Source organism: Girardinichthys multiradiatus, chromosome 17 (genome assembly GCF_021462225.1).
Source record: "Girardinichthys multiradiatus isolate DD_20200921_A chromosome 17, DD_fGirMul_XY1, whole genome shotgun sequence".
NCBI lineage: Eukaryota > Metazoa > Chordata > Actinopteri > Cyprinodontiformes > Goodeidae > Girardinichthys > Girardinichthys multiradiatus.
Genome location: NC_061809.1, coordinates 1,586,253 through 1,601,691, shown reverse-complemented (window position 1 = coordinate 1,601,691; position 15,439 = coordinate 1,586,253). Strand labels below are relative to the sequence as shown.

Genomic DNA, 15,439 nt, shown 5'->3' with positions numbered 1-15,439 from the left:
GAAAGGAGACAAATATGGGAATTTCCTGCAAGTTTTTTAAACGGAGCAGGAAGAGAATGGCTTTTGTTCCTCTTTTTCCACTTGACCTTTAAGCAAGTCATACATGACCTGCTTTGTGCAAAAACAACAAATAAACAGAAAAACACGCAAAGGTTTATTTCAGTTATTCCATCACGCTACCTCTGATCACTCTCACCAACAAAGCCCTGGGTTGTCTTTGGTGGATCGTCATGGAAACACTCTGATCCATCAAACACTGCTGTGGCTTAAACGTTTCGAATTTTTCCACCTACTTTATGTGATTTTTTTTCTTGAAAGTTTTGTTAAAAATGAATAAAAACACAAATAAAAATGAGAATGAATGGTTTTTGTTTTTCTAGACAAACATAGAAACACATATTCTTTTAAACAACATCTGGAATACTGCAGTCAGGATCCATAGTTTCAGTCTCAGATCAGTTCTATTATGGTTTTTCAACTTGATCCAGGCAACAGTCTTAACCTGCTGATAATCAGTCGATTTCATTCATCCTCATGTTTAATCCATAATCATCATCATCATTACTAGGGCACAATGGTTTTGGCCTGGGAACCCTCTCATCAATGCCATGTTTGCCCTGTCCCAGACCTTAACTGAGGGGACCATTAGATGCTGCTCTGGGTTCCTTTGTGACCTCCTGAAAAAGTTGTGAATGCGCTCTTTCAGGAAGTCTGGCCGGCCACATCTTGGAAGGTTCCTTACCGTTCCATGTGTTCTCCTTTTGTAGATAATGGTTCTCGCCCCAAAGTCAGGATTTAAAAAGACTGGGCAATTCCTTTTTTTTTTTTTTAAGAGCGTCAGGTTGGTTTGGATAGTTGTTTTCTCTTAATAAATAAAAAGATCTTTTGAAAACAGCTTGTTTTATTGACTCAGGTCACCCTAGTCTGACATTAAAACTTGTTTGATGATCTGAAACAGAAAAAAAAAGGAAACAGAAAAGCTATTTTTACTGTAATTCATGCTTTATATTCAAATTCATCTGTTTTTACTCAGCTCACTTTGTACTTTCTAAAATAATCCATAAGTGTGTCAGATTTGCAGGACAACCTCTTGGATTTACTGTTAAATTCAACAACATCCTAAATCAAATCAAACAGACTGATTGCTGTTTTTTGAGACATAACTGGAAAATCAAACCTGACAAAATCTATATTCTCCTTCTATCAGTGTTTTTTCCTCTACATGCCTCTTCCAATGTTTTATCCCCCCTCTGATTTCGTCTTCTCTTCCTCCTGAGGTTTTAGTAAGCAGCGGCTCATCTCAGCGCATTCCTTCTCCACCAGCTCTTCTCTACCTTGTGTGCATCTTCTTCAGGTCCTTTGCGTGATCTAATCTGTCCTACTTTCTTCTCTTGTTCACATACCTCCGTTATCTCTTGCCATATTATATCTCTTCCTCCTAAAATTCCTCCTGTATGAACAACATCAACCATCTGCCTTCATTCCATCAATCTCATTAGCCAACTACATGAAATCCTCAGCAGCAGCATCCTCATCGTCCCACAGTTTTTGTATTTACTTGTTTAGTGTAGTTTTACCACAAGTTTCTTTTCAACAAACTTCCATTGAATTCACTTTGCAGCAATTTTTCTTCTTTATTTGATCCTGAATATTTCTACATATCCTTCCTTTTCTTTTGATGCCTTGAAACTCTAAAATCCCCCCTTCGCTTCCCCTTTCACTGCACCTCTTCATTAGCATCTTTGATAATGAACACACAGACTGCAGCAGCTTGATGTGGAACATACACGTCCTACTTAACTGTCCTGTTTTTAGATCCAAGTCCTTCTAACTGGGACAGGGTCCAGTGTGGGGCTCAATAGGTCCATTTAGTAGTTCCTGGTCCAGAAAACAAGCTCAGAGAAGTGGACCATTTGTTGGACAGAATGTTTTTTGCTATTAAAAGACAAAGCTGTCAAAGCATTCGGAACGGAAATCTGTTAAGATGTTAATGTTGGATTTATAGCAAAATAGAAGAAACATGAGGAGATTTCTAGTGTATAGTTGGTTGGGAACATCCAGTTTTTTTACAAGCAGACTGTTGCGATTTCAACAAAAAAAAGCTGTTTGCTTTGGTCTTTTAGAGGACAGAAACATTACAGAATCTTTGTGTTACCACTGCAGCAAAGCTACAGGACAGGAAGTTAGAAAAGCTTCAGTTTGATTCAATTCAGCTTATTTATGTAGCGCCAATTCACAACAAATGTCGTCTTCAGGGACTTTAAAAAGAAAAATGCAATGAGCACAAAGGTTAAAAATTTAATGATTCATTAGATCAAACCTAATACGCATTATTGGGTTTTATTCGTGTTCCAGGATTTATTTTGCCATGAGGCAGACAACTGTAATATTTCTGGTGTTGCTGAGGTCGCTGCATTAATACTGACAATTAATAGCAAAGTTCTAGCGAAAAGTCGATAAAACACCCAATTCACAAAGCTATTAAAACTGGTTAGCAAGTGTGCATGCACATACTAGAGATGCACCGAGAAAAGTGTTGAGTTGTGGCCCATTTCAGCATTCAAATTAGTTTCTCTAGACTTCCTTTTTATATTAGGAGCAGAAGTGATGTCACATTATGTGTAATATATAAAAGTTGCTAAGGGTTCATCTATATTTTTGTCCATGTAAAAATGTGAACATTGATTTAAAAAACATAATATTTTAACCATAACTTTGAATCTATGGCAGATAATTTTATAGTGAGCGGCCTTTAAACACAACCTGCCAAATCCAGAAAGTCAAAGAAATAAACATAAAACTGGATGATGGACGGATAAAAGGATACGAGGAAAGTGGGTAGGAAGGAGGAACATTCAAAAGGAAATAAACTTAGGAAAATGAAACACCAGGAATAGAAAGAGGTGCACAGAAAAGAAAGGACACAAAAAGAAGGTTGAAAACAAGAAAGAAATAAAGGTAAGTAGGAAAGGAGGTAGGACAAAAGGAAGGGAGACGGTAAACAAGGGCAGAAGGAAAGAAAAAAGGGAAAGAAGGACACAATGAAGGCAGGGAAGAAGTATGAAAACAAGGAAGGAGAGAAGAAAGGAAGATTTAGACAATAGGATGAAGAAATTCTGGAAATATATGAATATTTCCATACTCCTTTTTTTGTTCTCCAAAGGTACCCAAACCTGGAAAATATCAAATGTCATACTTTTTCAGATTGTGAGGAAACCTGTGTGCTGAAAAACTGGGTTTTACCAATACTTTAAAATAAAGATAATAAAGAAGTAAATAGCATGATTAACATTATTAACTGTAAACATCCCTCCTTGTCAACATCTGTATTCCCTAGAGAATGAATTTAATAAATCAGATTTAATAAAATCTGGGAAACTTTCCAAATCCAACATGATGTACAAAACAGGTTCTAAGTAGTAGTATTGTGAATATATCGTCATCTTAATATTAGCGTGTGCAATACTCCTATCGCAAAGGACTGTTTGGAGCACAATAATTGTTGGCTAATATATTCCAAGTGTTATGAACTTGCATTTTACAAGCTGATGTTATATTTATCCATCTGGACAGATTCTGAAGGCAGCAGATGCCCACATGGGACACAAATGACATTGCCCAAAAGGTCACAGACTGTCAGAAGCTCAGATGATTAAGAGACGAAAGAAGAAAATACGCATATATTAAAACTGATATTGTTATCAAAATATTTACAGACAACTTTTTTTTATTTCAGGAAAGCTCAGCTGCCCTTTATTAAAGGTATCCTAACCTCATTATTTAGACCCTTTTATTAATTAATATTAATTATACCATAGAAGCATGTAAACAGTAAGAATATGAATGAAACTGGTTCTTGCGTGAATCATCTCGTCGCCACAAACTCCTACAGCTTTGAATCATTCTCTAGGACAGTACAGTTGAGATGAATCAGCTCACACAGGAAACTGCATCAGGCTTGACTGAGTGCCACATCCAGCTGCCTCATGGGTGAAAACCAGTCCTGGCAGAGGGTGCACAGAGGAGCTGGCTCATGGGAATGAGTCATTTTGTAAAGTGTGTTATGTGATAATGTGACGAAGGACGGTGGAAATCTCAGCATCATGACACGCTTCCTGTCTGCTGCCGGATACCACCTGCTCTCCTACCACTCGTTTCCTTCCGTTCGCATTTGTGTGGTTATGCTTGTGCTTGCGAGGCTCACCCAAACGACTGCCATTGCGTGGCATGGCCATAAAGGAGCCGAGGGTTCCGCCGATGACACTGTGCGGCCGGCGGAGGGGTGGCTTCTTGAAGGAGCCTGTGTACTGGTGCAGAAAGGAGTGCATGCTGTGGGAGGTGGGGGGGCGGCCATTTCTCATAAAGGGCTCTGCAACAGAAAAACAGCAACCATTCAACAGTGTGGTTTCATCAACATCTATGCAAAAACAGGTGAGGCTGAGATCCTCAGGAGTAAAACTGAAGCCACAATCATTGCCTAACCCTCTTCTCATGGATATTAAATGGATTTATTCAAAACATAGAAACATTATATGAGATTGAAACAACATGTTCAAAACACTGAAGTCAGAATCGGGTAAGTAAAACAATAAAACATATCTTATACCATCATTCAGGCAGCTAATAAGTTGCCTAAAACTGTAACTTGTTAGCTGCCCTACAACAGGTAGACCTAAAACAGTCGGTCAACTTAAATACAAACACTCAGCAAATGGTATGCCTAGTCTTTTTTGCATAGACAAACAACCTGAAATTGCTAACGTTAGGCAGGGGAAAGATGATGGTGCAACAAATTGAAGAGAAAGGTTGCAGCACATATTGTGAAAAAGTTGCATCCCTTTTCAGATGTGGAATCACCAACATTCAGGTAAGTTAAGCAATAACGATGCTAACCTAATTATAACGGAGCTAATCTAATTAATAATACACACTGAGCTAACAAGGTTAGCTAGCTTTTGTTGACCCTGCCTCTTAAAAGAATCAGAAAGGAGCATCGTAATGGTTAAAATTCAAACAATGCCCAACCCTGTATGCAATGTTGCAAACGTTTGATCTTAATAATTTAATTAAGCAAGTAGCTAGCCTAACTGTGTTATTACTGATGAAAAATAACCGATTGTTATGAATCATTTTAATTAATCTCAATGAACTTAGTCTTTCCAAACCAAGTTAGTCAAAGCATGTCTAAAATAAATGTTACGGAGCATTAAATATGGTTCAATCATGTAATTTTTAAAGTCTGATGTTTTGTTTATTAACAACAGTAGCTAGTGACAAAGCTAATTGTTTTGCTACTTAAAAAGAAAAGGAACCCACAATGAGAACTAAAGAACCCATTTATATAAGGAGAGTGATATATTGCTACTCTGTAAAGCAGGATAGTGATGTATGTTTATAGGCTTTAGCTAAGCTAACACAAAAGGGTCAGCTAGTAATGGTATCAATCATCTTACATAACCCTGATAAACATAAGCTTTATCAGATGAGTTGTTGCTGAGTATTATTATATGTTCAAAAATAAAAATCAATAACCAATAAATATTCGTTGTCTATCTAATGTTGCAAACCTTTGATGTTATTAACTTTGTTAAGGAAGCTAAGAAGTAGTTAGCCTGACTGTTTTGGAGCCTAACAAGAAAAATAACCAACAAAGAGGTTATATAAAATATATACCAACCAGTTTACAGATAAAAAGACTGACACATTGCTATAATAGAATAAGCAGGCTAGCTGCTTATGGATCCCTAGACCTTAGCTCAGCTAATTCTGAGTTAATCTAATAATCATCAACCACTGAATTTGGTTTTGCCATACTGACAAAATGTTTTGGATGTTTCTACATTAAAATAATTTATCTGTTCAAAAACTGTTTAAATTACCTGCATTTCTTCCTCAGCAGTCAACTGATGCCAAATGATTTTATTTGCAACGCCAGATTCTCTGCTATATTCGTTTATTGCAAATATCCACAAAGGTTAGCTTTATAAAACACTTTGGACTCAGAAGCCTTCTGTGCTTTAACTGATGACAGGAAAAATAAGGAGAAGTACACAAATCATATGGTCAAGGTGTGCGAATGCCCTTAACAGGATCATAACATTAGTTTCTTCATTCCTGCTTTGACAAATGCTGGGCAGTAGATGACAATAGGCCAAAATTCTTTATTCATTCATTTATAATTGAATATGTCACCTCCATCTACTACAGACCTTGGTAAGCATATGTGACAGCAAAGCTTTTATGAAAGGCTGGATTAATCTACTTTTGAAAACATGGTGTTGAAAGTCTGTGTCGTGTTTCTACAAGTTAGCAGTACATTTAACAGTATGCTGCCTTCAGGGTGCCGGGGAATTACAAGATGAGCAGACCTCATTTTTTAGCTTTCCACAAATTCTACAAATCTGGGTGGGCAAGAAATTTATGCAATTACTGGGTTTTAATAGTAGTATTTTTTTTTTTTTTTGACAACTTAAATCTGAATTTATACGATGTTGGTCCCTGGATTCAATAAAATTTTATTCAGTCTATAAGAATAATAAAAATAATCAGGAAAACAGGCTGATGGTCACTCCCAAGCAAACCATGTACAAAGAAAGCACCACTTGGCCAAGGAAACTGGTTTAACGTAGACTTTACCATTTTACAATTCAGTTCAAATTCATTCTCACCGCCATCTGAGGATTAACTTGTTCCCAATGCTGTAAAACTGCCTTTTATGACTTAAAAATCATTTTGCATCTGCTCTGCACTTTAATCAGGTTATTTAGTGTGTTACTGTTTGATGCAGTTGAGAGACTTGAGGACTCCACGGTTTGACCCCAACACCTGCTAAGTGGCTCTAACTCATGTAGCTCCATAGCTGGAGCTCATTCTCAAACTCTGTTGTTAGTGAGTCATTCTGAGCAGAAAGCAACAGTGAAAAGGCTAAAAAGCAAAAGTGCTGGAAAAGATGGAGTTGGTGGCCATTTATTCCAAAAGCTGTTGATTACAAGTGGCAGCCAACTACTTCCACGTGTCAGTCAATCCAACAGCTCCCTGGCTGGGTATACCAAGCAGAACATTATATAACTGCAAAGACTGAATAAAGGTGGGTCTTTCTGAACACTGGGTTCCTGTTCCCTACAGATTTGCTGTTTTTTGTTACTGAGTGGGCAGGTATTACTAATGTCTTCAGTGAAATGGTGCTTTCACATTACCTTGCCGAGGTAAAGAGCAAAGCACCATATAAATCATGTTCTAGGGTATAGATGTGTGTTCTTGTAAGGATAAGGTCAGGGTAAGGTTACAGTTTAAGTTGAAGTAAATCAGGAGGAAACGTGACGTCCTCTGAAATCTCAGATACAAGACAGCATGCATCTGTGTGTGTGTGTGTGTGTGTGTGTGTGAAGTAGCTTCATTCTGTTACATAACTTGATGCAGAGCGACTCTGTGGCTGCAACTGACTCTCTTACCAAGCTATCTGTCTTAACTCATCAACATCAGTGCCTCATAATCTCAACACCCCTGAGTGCTGTCAAGACACAGAAAGCTCAGTGGAGTCTTTAAATGTCTGCTGTCGACAGACATGTGGTGGGAGATGCTCTCCCGACGCTCCCCGGACACTGATCGCCAACAAACCTTTTAATGCTCATTTTAGCTTAAACCCTGGTTTCATCTTTAACTATTAATGATTTATTCCATCATGTTTAAAAAGGTTAAAACAAATAATGCCAGAACTTTTTTTTGTTGTGGCCAATAATGCGATTGGACACTTGAAAGTAGAAATGAGGCTTTTATGGCCAATATTGATTTTCAGTTTTCTTTAAAAAGGTCAATCTTGCTGATTTTAATTTTGACGACTTTTGTTAGAGGTAGTAGTTTGGAATCCAAAAGGATATAAAAGGGATTACATGAGAATTCCCATTTCCCTAACCTTTATCTGACTTTAACTTACTTATTTGAGTTTAAGAAATAAAATATGTGCTGTTGGTTGAACAGGTTTAAGAACCAAAAATGGTGGGAGTTCTAAGTTTTGATGAGCATGAGCGGAAAAACCTTTGACCTGCCAAAGATTGAACCGAACCAATCATAGACAACTTTGCAAATATTTGGCAAGTTTTTTTTTTATGCATGTCGAATTATTTAAATAGAATTTTGATTAATGTGACATTGGTCATGGGTCAGAACCATTACACTGCATTAAAATTCTGGTGAGGTGGCAAGTCAGTAAACCCTGCACCCTGGTTAACAAAGGTGTGTACACAACCAATGTTGCCTGCAGAATAAAAACAACTTTTTTAGTTACATTTAAACTTAATCAGAAATATAAACTGAGCAACACATAGGTTGAGCTGAATGAAGACCAGAAATGTTCCCGTCTGATCTGTCATGGCCAACACTTCCAGCCTCCTGGAAAACCTTCCAGAAAAGGTCGGTTATATTAACAAACTACACACAGCAGTAGAGTTACTAGCTTATAAAAGGTATTGTCTTAAAAAAGAAATATCCTGTAATTAATTTTTCTTTTTTTTTTGCCTTATTTTTACAACATGAGGGATACTAGTTACAGAATATCCAGTAACACAAAATGAAACATTTGTGTAAACTGAGGAATATTACTTCCTTTATGTTGCAATGAAAGATGACTTTAAACCGAAATCTGTCAGTGATGTGACCGATGTAATTTTGGATTTGACCGCATGCTGCAAGAAATGTCTTCCCATCATTCTAGCTAAAAATGAACTGAACCACATGCATCTAAATTCTGTGCACTAGATGCACAAAGGGAAAAAAATCCTAATTTTGACCAAACATTTGATCAGTTTTTAGTTCTGCTGTAGTTCCAATTATTCAAACTATTTGTTACTACTTCATGAACCTCCAGCTGGTAAAAGAATGCCATGCAGTGTATAAAATGCTCTTAATGTAAGCAGAAAGAGTTTGTAAGGGTGGATTTCCCCAGGACGCCCCACCCCCCCTACCATTGTCCTTGGTCCCACCATCCTCGATGGTCATCTGCTCTGCCAGTTCAGAGAGAGATTCATCAATGGTCAGACTGGGCCGGAGAGTTAACGACAGACGCTTCTTTATCCTCTTCATCTTCTCCATAGCAGGGCGGTTCACAGCCTGTGGGACACACAGAAACACACAGTCAGATTTAATGGTGCTTGACCAGCAAACAGGTGAAGAAGTCCAACATTTCAGGGCTGTTTGGCTGCTGGGGCTGAATGAGCCGATACCCAGAGCGGGGGATTACACAAGCACCAGCACGGTCCAAAATATCTGCGCTCATGAATAACGTAACGCTGCTTTTAATCCAAAATTCATTCACTCTGCAAATGCCTGAACACCACATGAATAAAGCATGAGCAAAGTATTAATAAAGGATGTGTATCACACAGAGCCGTTTTTCACCTACACTCACGTTCACATGGTTAGGGAGGGAGAAATTAACATGATCTAATGAGGAGAGGGTTAGACAAATCAGTTGCACACACACACACACACACACAGCAATTGTGTGTGAGTTGTAGCTTCATCCAGGTCACAGGAAACACCTTGCTCAATGCGTTCGAGCCAGTCCCAGCTCATTGTGTCACCCAGTGTTTTTGCAAGTGTGTGTCTTTGTACACATATTTCTTGTGTGTGTTTTTGGGAGGAAAGGGTATGCAAGCATGGATGGAGGAAACGCAATGAGGAAGCAGCAGCAGAAATGCCCCGCCTGACCCTCAGAACTAGCTGTCCCCCTGCCATTACCGTCCATCCTAATCAGGCTCCTGTTGTACAAAAAAGGGACATCTGTGTGTCGACACACACACGCAACAATTTGTCGTTCATGACAGAAAATGGCGAAGAGCTCTTAATAAATCAGTATCACAAGCTCGCACCAAGGCCATGTGTTAGTATGATTTTGTCTTGGAAGCAAGCCACAGCAAATATCAAATTTTCTTCAGCGCAGGCAGTCAGGGTGGCCTCTAGACTTCATGCGATAGGTGGTCAGCTGCTGACAGAGATGTAGGACATCAGGGTGGTAAACATCACCCTGGGTGCCTGTGGGCAGCCCAGTGAAGGCATGTAAAAAGATACATAAAATATATTTTTATCCTTTATTACTGTAGCTTGATGTCACATTGGATAAAAACAGGAAAAATTCAACATTTAACTGCTGCATATTAAGTGAAACAAAAGAAATACATGGTTGGTTTTTTACTAAAAAACAATAGTGCCAAACCATATATGTATATATATTTTTTTCTAATGGTTGTTTTTTTGAGGCCTGGTGGTTATTATGGCTCTGGCAGTAGGCAGTGAGACTAAATGGCATGATCTGCTGTCTTTCCTGTTTTGAAGAGCAGTAGCCCTCTGTGTCGCATCATATTTAGAACCCAAGGAAACAGGAAGTCACGGATAATTAGTTCCTAGACAATTTAAGTTCATCAAAGTGCTCCAGTTATTTTTATAGGATTGGCAAATAATTATTACACCAGTTATTCCGTTATTAACAATTATTTACAGGATCCCCTCCCCACCGAGTAAAGTCAGATGATGCTATAAAATAAATATAAAATGTCATAGTCCTGCTGGCCAAAGGAAGTTTGTCCCAAGTAACAAGACGAGTACTGATAAGTGTGGCAATGGTGACCAAATGATGATTAACTATTTACAAGTGGGGAATGCCAATAAGTGTGGAGGGGCTTCAGATGATGAAATCTATGTCAAATACATTGCAGTGGAGTGGATGTTGAAACCATGAACTGTGTTGAAAGATGCCTTGGAATTTCCTTCAGAGAGAAATAGTATAAACTTGGTTTTTACAGCACTGCATTGTGCAACTAAACCATTAATACAAGGAACAACTACACCCATAACTGTTGCCCAAACATATGAATTTTTTGTTTTTTGTTAAACCAACAGTTAACGTATTGAAAAATATTGGTTTGATTTAAAGATCTGGCCTCACCCTCTTAATGGTTTTCATCTTCAATTTGACAACATGTGTCTGCAAACCACTTCTCCAGAGGAAATGCATCATGCTGGCCCTGGTTGTCCCGTCGCCATACATGTCTGAGGATGCCACATGCAAGGGGGGGGGGGGTTAACAAGGCTGAAAGCTCAGCTTGAAAAGATAGGGGAAAAAAATGACTAAAAAGGCCGCATCAGAAAACACTCGCACAATCAATCCCCCTCAGTCTGTGAGATAAGCGCCCTTTGTCCACCCAAACACAGAAGTATAACAGAGCCGGGTTTTATCTGTGCACTAAAACAAAACAAAGGGACTCATGTGACGTGTGTGTGTGTGTGTGTGTGTGTGTCATATGAATGATGTTTCTGCATGCGGAGGGGGAAAAGATCTCGGCATGAAAAGGATCAGAAGCAATCTGCCAGCTGAGGGAGAGGAGCTGATGGGAAGGCTGAGACCCCCCCCACCACCAGCCCCTTTTCTCTTTTCATCATCAGCAACATCTACAGATATTCAAAGACACACACACTTGTTTTGACCCACATTCCCAACATCCCCCATTCCTTTGGATGCCTCCCAAGTGCACCCTGGGTAGTCTGGAGGAGGGGACTTCAAAGGATGAGAAGGTGGGTCGGGGCTTGGTGGGGACGAGACCTAATTAGTTAATTCTGACCCGCTCTGCACTCTTCCTACCTCCGTTCCATGCCTTCATCTCACCAACCCCCCCCCTTCTTTTCATAACTCCTAAAATCAGAGTGAGGTAATGAAATGGAAAATGTGGCTTTGCGTTGGGTCCTGGAAATGTGGCTGAAAGTGACTGTGGGAGGAGGAAGAGTGTGAAAGGATGGGTGAAGAAGAACACAGAGAGAGAGAGAAAAACGAGAGAAAATGTGAGTTTATTTCAGCAAGCAGAGCCATAATAGAGTCTTTGTCTTTGGTTAAGAGCCATGAAAGCTCCAGAATGAGGGCAGGCGTGTACAGTACTGCTGTGAGACAGATTCGTTGAGGCTGCGGTGGTCAGACTCAACATGTAAATCCATTTCAGTAGCTGAATTTTGTGTCAATGGAAAGTTTGGGAATTTGGCAGCCAAAAAAAATAAATCCAGCCGGTCATAAAGTTTGTGCTCATCTCATGATGAGCACAAACTAGAATTTAGTGGTTCTTCCAACAGAAAATTAAGGAACTGCGAAATTATACCCATTTATGCATGAAAGCATGTGTCCCTGATTTCTGTCGGAGTTTTACGGAATTAGAAAAAGTTCATCAAGATACATCCTGTTGGTTGATAGAAAGAAAATGGTAGCTTAGCTTTGATGCATTTAGTGAATAAAGGGGAAAATCAAATCTGATCTCATCACTGCCAACCCCTAATAGATTGACTGGTGCATCTGTGTTGTTCGGTTTAAACTATGAGGAAGTTTGAACCTGAGACTTGGCAGTTAAGACCACATGTGGTATACCCATACTGGTATACCACAACACCTACATATCAGAGAACTACGTAGAACTCAGTATGGACAACAAAAATGCCTTATGTAAAAGAATCTGCTTGCTGCACAATCAGACGACTCTGTCATTGGTTGCATTAATTCCTCTGTAGCATAAGAAAGTTTTCATAGTTGCATTCATAGTAGAGCCTGCTCTCCTCTCCATTTCTTTGCCAACTGCGAGTCGCTGCAAATAATAATATATGAAAATTACAGTAGGCTTCATTACACTGTAAACTGATAATTAGCTGTGTAACAATGCATCCTACTCACATGACAAGATGAAGCAGGATATTGGGTTCATGAGAACAAGACGTGGTGAGATTGTATTCATATCTGTGAGAACTAACAGTGCTTTCATGCCAAACCTTTGGAACGCTCAGTAGTCCGGTTTCTGGTGCAGATGTGAACATATTCCAGACCCTGAAACAGACCAAAGAACCATACCCTGGCACAGTTACAGCTGCCGGTCTTGGCAAGGTTTATCTGGTCCCTGGAGTGGTTCCCTTGCAGTGTGAATGCATGCTGGGCCAGCGTACCGAAAGCAGGAAGAGAGGATGTAACATAAAAGCAGTGCATTTGAGTAGAAGAACTGGAAGGAAAATCCAAAGACAAAAGAGTTTGAAAATGTCTCGCGGGGCTGCGTGGAGTACTGAAGAGGTGAAGGCGCACAGCTCCATTTAGAAACCAAAGTAGCAACAGAAACCCTGATGAGACGGACATTCTTCTTCGTGCTTTTTTTTCTTCTCAATCAGTGCAATACTGGAGCCATACTGTCCCCGAAACAATCCACTGCGAATGCACAACTTTGGGTTTTTGGAACATGTTCAACACAATTACAGATGCACTGATCAGGGCTTCACTGGCCGATACCAATTTACAGTTTTCTTTGAGGCATGGCCTGATGATCCTGATTGAATCTGATACAGATTTTCTTTATATGAGCTATAAAAAAATATATATGAAATTGGTGTAACCTTTGTTGTAATTTAACCAGTAAATGTAAAACATTGGCCTTAAAAAGGAAAAAGAAAACTAGATGTATTATTCTGGAATCATAGAGAATTAAGAGATGAGTTTGCTAAAACAAATCAACCAATCAGCGGCCTTTACTGTTTGTACCAAGTATATATTTTAAAGTAAATAAATTTTCTAATAACGTCCCCAAAATAAAGACTTCTAGACTGCCTAGGCAGATGCAGTTTTTCTCATCTAAAACCAGATGGACATGTTCCCTTTAAATAACTCAGTTAGGGCTACAGATGTTTGTTCTGACAGAATCAGAACAGGAACAATGAACAGAGCAGAGTCGACCCGTCGCCAGCAACACCATCTCCTACAAAGAGACCCAACAGCTAACGTTGTTAAAACTGCTGCTTAAAATAGGCACTCATATGAGAATCACAGCCAGTTTAAAATAGATGAAATCATCTCCATCTTTTAGGAAGCAGACACAAAGAGGACAGGACCAAACGGGGCCTAAGGGAAAAAATGATCTCACATGTTAAAGAGATCCATTATTCAATGCCAAGGTTTTATTCGTGTTTACATTCGTTATGTACTCTGAGGTTTTTCAGCCCTTTAAAGCTTCTATGTCAGACCTGCATGCCCATTTTTGATTTGGATTGTTGCATCAACAACAGTTTTAAAAATCAGTTCACCTTTGGTGCACATTAAAAGGTGACTTTCTGAAACCAAAAAGCAACTGCATTACTCTTTCACTGAATTCATATTTTACAAGAAATGCCCCATAATGAAGAATGAAAAATGTAATCTGATAAAAATAAAACAAAGTTATCATGTGTCAATCCTCATGATGCACATTTACGTCCATCCATCCATACATCCATATACAGAAATCAATTTGCAAAGTTCCTAATGTGGACTTTGAACTGTTAGCACTTTAACATCCATCTATTTCTCCCTCCATCTTGAGACCTAAGCTGATCAAACATCCTTGGGTTTCACAACATTTGTTTCATTTGCAAATTGTGGAATCATTAAATTGTCAAGCAGTCCTCCCTCATAGCCTGCTCACTGCCTACACTACATGGAGACCAGAACAGCAACACGTTGTAATCAAGGGCATCCAGCTTACAAAGTAACTTTCAAGAAAAAAAATGGGAACCTACACAGGTGCTGAAATAAAAGTCAGGGGGCCTGAGGTTAAAGGTTGTGGTGGCTCGGGTCGACATCCATCAACCCTATAATGTGGGATCACAGCAGTGCACACACCCTGGAGTCTTCCTGATACGGCTGCTATACATTATGATCAAAGCACCACTGTGTCCTCCATGATACACTCCAACACTTCAAGCAACACTACAGAGGTCTCACATTTCTAAAGCTAAATTTGGCTTTTTTTTCTTGACTTTTACCAAGGATTTAGCAAGTAAAATTATGTAAGTAAAAATGTACCGTAAAGAACACTACAATGTTTCAGCTTTCAGCAGGTTATACCTTCGTCTTTATTTTTAGGAAGCAAAAGTCTTGTAAAAGTCTTCTCATTACAACAACAAACTAATGTATAACATTGGGATTTGAAATTCAATACTACAGAAAACTCCATTGAATACATACTACACAACAGCAGACAGGATAACACTTCGTAGAAGAGTTAGTATCCTTTTTTTTTTAAGAATTATTTCAGCACTAGAGGCCTTTATTTTTGATAGTAGGCAGACAAGAAGGAGGGGCAAAGAGAGGGGGAGACATTCGGCAAAGGTTGCTGGGCCCAGGACTCGAACCCGGGACGGCCGCTTCGAGGACTATAGCCTCTATATGTGGTCGCGCGCCAACCCCTACACCACCAGCGCCGTGCCAAAGAGTTAGTATCTTTGATGGAAGCATGTACTACATTGGATTCAGTTCTACAGTTAATTTGAAAACATTGTTTTATAGTTTAAACAGGTTTTAAGAGTATTGTGTTGAGTGTTCCCCAACATTCTGGACTGAGAAACAATGTGTTCTCTGTTCTATTGACGCTCAAAATCCCTAAGGCAGTAAATGCAT

General features: G+C 39.1%; 1 protein-coding gene across 13 annotated transcripts in view; it reads right to left on the bottom strand.

The window, feature by feature from the left end:
* Window positions 1–15,439, bottom strand: part of cdk17 (cyclin-dependent kinase 17) — a 56,266-nt gene that overhangs the window by 20,318 nt on the left and 20,509 nt on the right. For all 13 annotated transcript variants that reach the window (XR_007042040.1, XM_047389638.1, XM_047389643.1 and 10 more), the window contains 2 exons: window positions 8,961–9,105; window positions 4,205–4,369 (listed from right to left, as the gene is read on the bottom strand). Coding sequence is in view for 12 of the 13 variants with exons in the window: in XM_047389638.1 (XP_047245594.1) it covers window positions 4,205–4,369; window positions 8,961–9,105 (310 nt within the window). In the remaining variant the exon portion in view is untranslated. The remainder of the gene's footprint in view (window positions 1–4,204; window positions 4,370–8,960; window positions 9,106–15,439) is intronic.